Source organism: Echiichthys vipera (genome assembly GCF_963691815.1).
Source record: "Echiichthys vipera genome assembly, chromosome: 8".
NCBI lineage: Eukaryota > Metazoa > Chordata > Actinopteri > Perciformes > Trachinidae > Echiichthys > Echiichthys vipera.
The window spans coordinates 295,001-305,000 of record NC_139833.1 but is presented as its reverse complement, the minus strand read 5'-3'; the positions used below and the strand labels follow the sequence as shown (position 1 = coordinate 305,000).

Sequence of the window (10,000 nt, the reverse complement as noted above, 5' to 3'; positions counted from 1 at the left end):
GTCTCACCTGTCTTTCACCTGCAGCAGGTAGCAGATGAGGGTGCAGGTGCGTGTGTGTGTGTGTGTGTGTGTGTGTGTGTGTGTGTGTGTGTGTGTGTGTATGTGTGTGTGTGTGTGTGTGTGTGAGTGTGTGTGTGTGTGTGTGTGTGTGTGTGTGTGTGTGTGTGTGTGTGTGTGTGTGTGTGTGTCTCACCTGTCTTTGACCTGCAGCAGGTAGCAGATGAGGCTGTAGCCGGCGCAGCTCTGGACGAAGCTCCTCTGCGCGGACAGGAAGGCCTCGGTGGTGGGGGCGCCGTGCTCCTGCAGGAAGTAGTCCAGCAGAGAGAGCTGGCTCTGCTTCTTCACCTGGTGGAGGGATACGGCGTTCATCACGGGCTCGATCATCCCGCTGTCCGACGACAGCACCAGGATCTTATAGGGTTGGATCCACAGGGGCACGCGCTCCTGCTCCCAGATGGACTGCAGCGGGACGGGGACAGGGACAGGGACGGGGACAGGGACGGGGACAGGGACGGGTTAGTGAACGCACCGGGGTCAGAGCGCCGGGGTCGTGTGATGTCACAGTGATGTCACAGTGATGTCACAGTGATGTCACGGCGGCGTTACCTTGAGCTGCTGCAGCACCTGGAAGGCGAGCAGCTCCTGCCTCAGGTCGTCTCCACATTTAACAATGACAGACAGAAGCCTCCAGGTGGGGAGGTGCCCGTACGGAGAGCCCTCCCTGATCCGCCTGCAGGGAAACAACATATACACTACAGTCAGACATGTGTAAACTACAGTCAGACATGTGTAAACTACAGTCAGACAAGTGTAAACTACAGTCAGACATGTGTAAACTACAGTCAGACATGTATAAACTACAGTCAGACATGTATAAACTACAGTCAGACACATGTAAACTACAGTCAGACATGTATAAACTACAGTCAGACACATGTAAACTACAGTCAGACACGTGTAAACTACAGCCAGACGTGTATAAACTACAGTCAGACATTTATAAACGACAGTCACACAAATATAAACTACAGTCTGCCATGTATACGCTACAGTCAGACATGTGTAAACTACAGTCGGACATGTATGAACTGCAGTCAGACACATATAAACTACAGTCGGACGTGTGTAAACTACAGTCAGACATGTGTAAACTACAGTCAGACACGTGTAAACTACAGTCGGACTGAGGGGCTTCACTCACCGGACCTTCTCCTCCCAGGGCTCCTTCAGGGCCACGGCTGACGGGTCCTCAGGGTCCCGTTTAAAGGTGGTGGGGGCCTGAGCCAGCTGCTCCGACAGGCGCCGTCTGCAACACGCAGAGGACAGCGTTACATTCACCCCCGGACTGAGACAGACCCTGGACCCCCCTGAGACAGACCCTGGACCCCCCTGAGACAGACCCTGGACCCCCCTGAGACAGACCCTGGACCCCCCTGAGACAGACCCTGGACCCCCCCTTATGTCTCCAACAGGACTGAGACAGACCCTGGACCCCCCTGAGACAGACCCTGGACCCCCTGGGACAGACCCCGGACCCACCTGAGACAGACCCTGGACCCCCCTGAGACAGACCCTGGACCCCCCTGAGACAGACCCTGGACCCCCGGACTGAGACAGACCCTGGACCCCCCTGAGACAGACCCTGGACCCCCCTGAGACAGACCCTGGACCCCCCTGAGACAGACCCTGGACCCCCCTGAGACAGACCCTGGACCCCCGGACTGAGACAGACCCTGGACCCCCCTGAGACAGACCCTGGACCCCCTGAGACAGACCCTGGACCCCCCTGAGACAGACCCTGGACCCCCCTGAGACAGACCCTGGACCCCCCTGAGACAGACCCTGGACCCCCCTGAGACACACCCTGGACCCCCCTGAGACAGACCCTGGACCCCCCTGAGACAGACCCTGGACCCCCCTGAGACAGACCCTGGACCCCCCTGAGACAGACCCTGGACCCACCTGATGTCTCCTGCAGCGATGAACACCGGCTCTTTACTCTCCAGACTGGTGATGGAGTCCACAGAGAACTGACTGATGTTATCACAGCTGCTGGTGTGGACCTCCGGGAGCTGGAGACACAGACGGACAAGGGGGCAGACGGACACAGGGACAAGGGGACAGACAGACAGAGGGACAGACACAGGGACAGAAGTGTTACACGTGTCCTCAGCAACACAGAAACCTGCTGAGGACGTCTCATGAATGTAAACGTGTCCCTGGTGTCTCGAGTCCAGGCCCGGAGTGGCTAATCGGGAGGACCGGGACAATTCCCGGTGGGCCGGTCTGACTTTTGGGCCGCGAGGGCCGGTGTTCAATTATTATTTTTATTTATTTTGTGCCGGTGTTCAGTCATGGCACTGAGTGGAGTGGGGATCACGTGTAGGCTGTTACCGCTGTCGCTGGTCATATCAGGGAGCTGGCGGTCTGTTAGATCATGCCAATGAAACTGGGACGCGGACGCAGGTTAAGGGCACGCCCACCAACAAGACACAGACGCAGACGCAGCCTGATGTAACGTACGTGTCGTGCACTACTCCGCACACTTCAGTGGTGTTTGCCTAGCTCCAATCACAGATGTACAAGGAAAATAATAACCCAAAATGGAAAATCAAAAGAGCAAGGGTGGCGCAGAAAAAGCGAGGATTAAAAAGAGAAAAGCTCTGGAGACAGACGCAGCCAAATGTGCAAAAATCGGCAACTCTCCTCTCACACTCGGTGACAGCGCCTGGCAGCGCGCAAATTCTCGGTGACAGCGTCTTATAACGATCATATAATAGTATAATATAAGTTTATATATAATATCACGGCCAAAAGCTCTGTGCGCCTCCGGATGGCCGTAGCACGAGGAGCTCTCGTAGGGATTGGGCTTCCCGGGGTTTGTTTACCGGCGTTGCTGTGTGGAACCGGTCTTCCGCGTTCCACACAAGACCGGATTTTTCTTTATTACTGGAAAAAAATAATACAAAATAACTCGGTTTTGGCCTCAAACACTGGTAATACCGCATACCGTGGCAACCCTGAATGTTACTAATAATTGCCATAATAATTTCTTATAGCCTGTCTAACCTAACGTTACATAATTTAAATAATATTATGATGCAACGCCACATAACTGGCCACAAACTTTGATTTGTAGCCCCTCAGATACAAGATGCATCACCAAGCACCAGCCATCAGCCCACAGGTCCAGAGTGTGCAGGTAGGATTGCTCATTAAGTGAATATTATTAGAATTAACATAATGAAGAGTATGGTGTAGACCTAGCCTGGTCCTACCAGACTCGTACTTCATTTCATTTGCACAGAGAGTCTGTACCTACTCAATTGATAGACTTTAACTAACTTGGCAGGCAGGTGTCTGTTGAAATTTAAAACTATTGGATCTGCCCAGTGCCACTCTGGATCTGCCATAACCAATCGCTAACGTTTGGCCGGGAATCACGTTGCGCGCAGGCTGTAAACAAACACTGCATGAAGATGTAAACGAGAGCTGATTGGACCCAGATTGCAATTGATGATGATAGAGGATTCAGCACTACAATAATGAAACTGACTTGAATTTTTGACTTGAAAAAGGGGAGATTTGTGACGAGATTTATGAACATTTTTATGATTTAGAGTCAGAGGCAGAGCCAGGAGCCAGTGGTGAGGAAGAAACAGGTGAGCTAGTGTGTGAACAAGCAAGCATCAGTTCCAATAAAACCACTTTCTTTGCCCCAATGATAGTAGTGGCCCGTTATACTTTTGATCATTAGTAATAGTAAGAATTACAGTAGGAATTACAAGGCTTTAGAGAAAGGTGCGCTATTGTGTGCTTAACATGTAAAGTTATAATTACATTATTTTAATATAATAGGTCGTGATCTAAAGTGGGCCGGTCTGAGGTATGAAACTCCAGGGCTGAAAATGAGTCCCACTCCGGCCCTGCTCGAGTCCCTCGTGTCTCGTGTCCCTCGTGTCTCACCTCCACCTGCAGGTCTCCGATGTCGTCCACAGACCACGCCTCCTCGTCGTTGTCGTAGTTGGGGACGGTGGAGAAGCTGCCGGCTCTCTGATCCGCCGTCATGCCGCCGCAGTCCGGCAGGTTCTCCACAGAACGGGTGCTCCTGATCCGGTTCTCCGGGATCCGGACGGGGACGTTGGACGTCTCAAAGTTCTCACACTCCAGAACCTCCACGTAGATCAGGTACGGGGCCTAAGGGGGGCAGAGGGGACCAGGGGGGACACATGAGACCAGGGGGGGGGGGACATGAGACCGGGGGGGACACATGAGACCAGGGGGGACCAGAGGAGACACATGAGACCAGGGGGGGGGGGACATGAGACCAGGGGGGACACATGAGACCAGGGGGGACACATGAGACCAGGGGGGGGGGCAGAGGAGACACATGAGACCAGGGGGGACCAGAGGAGACCAGGGGGGACCAGAGGAGACCAGGGGGGACAGAGGAGACCAGAGGAGACAGAGGAGACCAGGGGGGACCAGAGGAGACAGAGGAGACCAGGTGGGACCAGAGGAGACTGTGTCCGTCTCTCACCTTGTCTTTGGAGTTCAGCACCACGGCCTGCGTGTGCGGCACCCGGACCACGTGGTGGTCGAAGGCGGCGGTGGGCAGCCAGACCCGAGCCGGCAGTTTGTGGTTGAGCAGCGACAGCTCCGACACCAGACGGGACGTCTTCTGCTCTTTGGTCGGCAGCGTGGCCAGACGCTTCCCGATCCCCATCAGGGACTTGATGAACTCCCTCTGAGGAGCCAGGCGCACCGGCTGCAGGGGGGGGGGGACAGGGGACGGAGGGGGGGGGGGGGGGGGGGGGGGGGAGAGAGACAGTTGTATATCAATAATAAACACAGTTACCAACAGTAACAGAGTAAATCATCCCTGCGTCCTGATTGGTTCCCCCACATCATCAAACAGCTGATTGGCTCCAACAGACACATGAAGAATTACTGAGCAGACAAGTCCAGAACCAGAACCAGAACCAGAACCAGAACCAGAACCCACAGCCTCCAACACACACTTTATTTCCCACAATGCACCTGAGCAGAACTTACTGGACGAGTCTGAAAGTCCAGACTGTCAGAGCTGGAGCTGCTGTCCTGAGGAGGACACAGGACACAGGACACGCTTTGTTACGTTTATTACATTTATAACATTTATGTTCATCATTTATGATTATTAATGAACCCTGGAAAAGTCTTTTGTTCGTCTCTAACTGTTGTTCTCCTGTTCGGCCATTTTGTTTCTTAGTCGTCTCTAACTGTTGTTCTCCTGTCCGGCCATTTTGTTTCTCAGTCGTCTCTAACTGTTGTTCTCCTGTTCAGCCATTTTGTTTCTCGTCGTCTCTAACTGTTGTTCTCCTGTTCGGCCATTTTGTTTCTCAGTCGTCTCTAACTGTTGTTCTCCTGTTCGGCCATTTTGTTTCTCAGTCATCTCTAACTGTTGTTCTCCTGTAATCGGCCATTTTGTTTTCCATATTTCTTTTATAGTGACGTTCATCAGAGAGCAGCTTAAAACCCTTAAAAGTCTCTCCTTCCACATTTTTACCCCCACAGACTTCATTTCATCTTTAAACAAACTAAAAGACTTTGAACTCTTTAACTCATTCAGATTTTGGATCTTTCACAGTTGATGTTTTTTATATGTGACAGAGTTTATAATGAGTGTGTATCGTGATCTCTAAACCCCCTTCACTCCTCAGACCTCATTAGTATTTCAGAATGTCGGCGTTCTTACGTATCCTGTTGTTTCTGTGGCTCAAAGCACCAAGAGACGCCTTCCTGCCCTCACTGACTCCAGTGTTCCATCACAGACAGAACACTTCAGGACTTTAAAACTGTCATTTTGAACTTTTTTCACCCAAAAAACACAAATCTCTCCCTTTAAAGCTCAAAGTGGAGACATTTTAACAACACAAGTCAGAGTTTTTCCATGAGAAGGAGTCGTTTCATTACAGAGGCCGAATGAACCGTTACAGAGGCTAAATGAACCGTTATGAAGGCTAAATGAACCGTTACAGAGGCCGAATGAACCGTTACAGAGGCCGAATGAACCGTTACAGAGGCCGAATGAACCGTTACAGAGGCCGAATGAACCGTTAGAGGCCGAATGAACCGTTACAGAGGCCGAATGAACCGTTACAGAGGCCGAATGAACCGTTACAGAGGCCGAATGAACCGTTACAGAGGCCGAATGAACCGTTACAGAGGCCGAATGAACCGTTACAGAGGCTAAATGAACCGTTACAGAGGCCGAATGAACCGTAACAGAGGCCGAATGAACCGTTACAGAGGCCGAATGAACCTTTACAGGCAGTAAATTAACCGTTACAGGCGGTAAATGAACCGTTACAGTGGGGGTTACCTCGTCCTGGCTGCTCTCCACCTTGGGGTTGCTCGCCGTCCTCTTCAGGTTGCTGCTCAGACTGATGCTGACCGTGGCGTCCGACTTGGAGCGCTGGTGTGTGCGTTTGGAGGGCGACAGGCCGTGTTCCCCTCCAAGGGGCCCGGGGCCCGAGGCGGGGGACGTCAGGGGACAGAACGGCGTCAGAGTCAGAGGGTCCCTGCGAGCGCGAGACCCCGCAGGTTTGAGCTCGTCGGACAGGATGAGCTTCCTCAGTTTGGTCCCTCGAGAGTGGCGCTGCGTGGAGATGTGCATGTCCGAGGAGTACGCGCCCAGCAGCCACGCACACTGCAGGCTGAAGGAGATGCTCTGTCTGCAGCGGTGCACCTGAACGCACCACACACACACACACACACACACACACACACACACACACACACACACACACACACACACACACACACACACACACACACACACACACACACAACACACACACACAGACACACACACACACACACACACACACACACACACACACACACACACACACACACACAGATTAGATTATATTGTTATTATTACACTTTTAACACTGGTGAAGTTTTCCTCTAAGCCCCGCCCCCCGGCCCAAGCCCCACCCACCACGTAGGGCTTGATGGCGTCGCCCACGTCCTCGTCCATGTGGATGTACATGTTGAGCAGCTGCGGCAGGAAGAAGTCCACCTCCTCGTGGGCGAAGCTGAAGAGGCGGTTCCCGATGTACGCCTGCACGCCGGGCTCCTTGGAGCTGTGCAGGTAGGAGATCGCCATGGAGACGTCGAACAGCTTGGACTCGAACAGGCGGAGCAGCCACGACTGTTTGGAGGGGTTGTGTCTCTGCCGCCGCCGGGCGCTCTTCACCGAGCCGGGGGCCGGGCCCTCGGGGTCGTCCGCCGCCGCCGCAGCCGCCTCTCGGATCTTCACCGGCTTCAACGCAACGTTCAGAGCGGCGGTGGCAGACGGGGGGGAGGCGGCGATGGCAGGGGGGGAGGCGGAGGCGGGGGACAGGGGGGAGGCGGGGGCGGGGGACAGGGGGGAGGCGGGGGACAGGCGGGAGGTGGGGGACAGAGGGGAGGCGGAGACGGGGGACGGGGGGGAGGCGGAGGCGGGGGACGGGGGGGAGGCGGAGGCGGGGGACTCCGGCTCTGTGGACTCTGGTTCTGTGGACTCTGGTTCTGGGTCTGTGACATCATCAGCGTCCACCTGCGTCAGCTTGACCTTCTGCAGCACCTCCTGACACGCCCGCTGGGCCACCGCGGCGTCGATCACCAGGCTGAGCTCGCCCACGGCCTCGCTGATCACGCCCAGAGGGGGGGTGACGGCCGGGGGGGCGCCGCAGGACGAGGACGGCGTGGAGGGGAGGGACAGGGACGGGGAGGAGGACAAGGAGGGGGAGGGGGACGGGTCCGACTCTGCGTCCTCCATCACCACCGCTGGGAGGCTCCGCCCTCCTCCACTGAAACACAGAGTCAGAGGTCACAGAGGTCAGAGGTCACAGAGGGCAGAGGTCACGGAGGTCAGAGGTCACAGAGGTCAGAGGTCACAGAGGTCAGAGGTCACAGAGGTCAGAGGTCAGAGAGGTCAGAGGTCAGAGAGGTCAGAGGTCACAGAGGTCAGAGGTCACAGAGGTCAGAGGTCACAGAGGTCACAGAGGGCAGAGGTCACGGAGGTCAGAGGTCACAGAGGGCAGAGGTCACGGAGGTCAGAGGTCACAGAGGTCAACGTGTAAACAAGTCAACGTGTAAACAAGTCAACGTGTAAACAAGTCACCGTGTAAACAAGTCAACGTGTAAACAAGTCAACATGTAAACTAGTCAACATGTAAACAAGTCAACATGTAAACAAGTCAACGTGTAAACAAGTCAACATGTAAACAAGTCACTGTGTAAACAAGTCAACGTGTAAACAAGTCACCGTGTAAACAAGTCACCGTGTAAACAAGTCAACGTGTAAACAAGTCAACGTGTAAACAAGTCACCGTGTAAACAAGTCAACATGTAAACAAGTCAACGTGTAAACAAGTCAACGTGTAAACAAGTCACTGTGTAAACAAGTCAACATGTAAACAAGTCAACATGTAAACTAGTCAACATGTAAACAAGTCAACGTGTAAACAAGTCAACATATAAACAAGTCAACGTGTAAACAAGTCAACATGTAAACAAGTCAACATGTAAACAAGTCAACGTGTAAACAAGTCAACGTGTAAACAAGTCACCGTGTAAACAAGTCAACGTGTAAACAAGTCAACATGTAAACAAGTCAGCGTGTAAACAAGTCAACGTGTAAACATGTCAACGTGTAAACAAGTCAGCGTGTAAACAAGTCAACGTGTAAACAAGTCAACGTGTAAACAAGTCAGCGTGTAAACAAGTCAACGTGTAAACAAGTCAGCATGTAAACAAGTCAACATGTAAACAAGTCAACGTGTAAACAAGTCAACGTGTAAACAAGTCACTGTGTAAACAAGTCAACGTGTAAACAAGTCAACATGTAAACAAGTCAACATGTAAACAAGTCAACATGTAAACAAGTCAGCGTGTAAACAATTCAACATGTAAACAAGTCACCGTGTAAACAATTCAACATGTAAACAAGTCAGCGTGTAAACAATTCAACATGTAAACAAGTCACCGTGTAAACAAGTCAACATGTAAACAAGTCAACGTGTAAACAAGTCAACATGTAAACAAGTCAACATGTAAACAAGTCAACATGTAAACAAGTCAACATGTAAACAAGTCAGCGTGTAAACAAGTCAGCGTGTAAACAAGTCAGCATGTAAACAAGTCAGCATGTAAACAAGTCAACATGTAAACAAGTCAACGTGTAAACAAGTCAGCGTGTAAACAAGTCAGCGTGTAAACAAGTCAGCATGTAAACAAGTCAGCATGTAAACAAGTCAACATGTAAACAAGTCAGCATGTAAACAAGTCAGCGTGTAAACAAGTCAACGTGTAAACAAGTCACCGTGTAAACAAGTCAACGTGTAAACAAGTCACCGTGTAAACAAGTCAACGTGTAAACAAGTCAGCGTGTAAACAAGTCAGCGTGTAAACAAGTCAACGTGTAAACAAGTCAGCGTGTAAACAAGTCAACGTGTAAACAAGTCACTGTGTAAACAAGTCAACGTGTAAACAAGTCAGCGTGTAAACAAGTCAACGTGTAAACAAGTCAACGTGTAAACAAGTCAACGTGTAAACAAGTCAACGTGTAAACAAGTCAGCGTGTAAACAAGTCAACGTGTAAACAAGTCAACGTGTAAACAAGTCAGCGTGTAAACAAGTCAACGTGTAAACAAGGGAAACAGGAAAGTGAATCTTTCGAACTTTTGCAACAAAACAATTAAAATAAAATAAAATTTTTAATATTTTACAGCAGTAAAAGATCAAAGAAGAGAAACTTAACACACAACAACAACAACAACAACAACAACAACAACAACAACAACAACAACAACAACAACAACAACAACTGCACTTTGACACAAACTGAAGGAACTTTAGTTTCTGCTCAGAGGGAAAAACACCTGAACTTAGAATAATAATAATAATAACCTAGGGACACTTTACCTTACTAATAATAATAATATTATTAATAATAATAATAACAACA

At 51.1% G+C, this 10,000-nt stretch overlaps 1 protein-coding gene across 1 annotated transcript in view; it reads right to left on the bottom strand.

Moving 5' to 3' along the window:
• pi4kb (phosphatidylinositol 4-kinase, catalytic, beta) overlaps positions 1–10,000 on the bottom strand; it is a 15,482-nt gene that overhangs the window by 4,093 nt on the left and 1,389 nt on the right. Inside the window, 9 exon segments of the mRNA XM_083918321.1 lie at positions 194–459; positions 607–730; positions 1,202–1,306; positions 1,963–2,072; positions 3,967–4,197; positions 4,541–4,768; positions 5,056–5,100; positions 6,365–6,730; positions 6,989–7,841. Of these exon segments, the coding sequence (XP_083774447.1) occupies positions 194–459; positions 607–730; positions 1,202–1,306; positions 1,963–2,072; positions 3,967–4,197; positions 4,541–4,768; positions 5,056–5,100; positions 6,365–6,730; positions 6,989–7,810 (2,297 nt within the window). The 5' untranslated portion in view covers positions 7,811–7,841.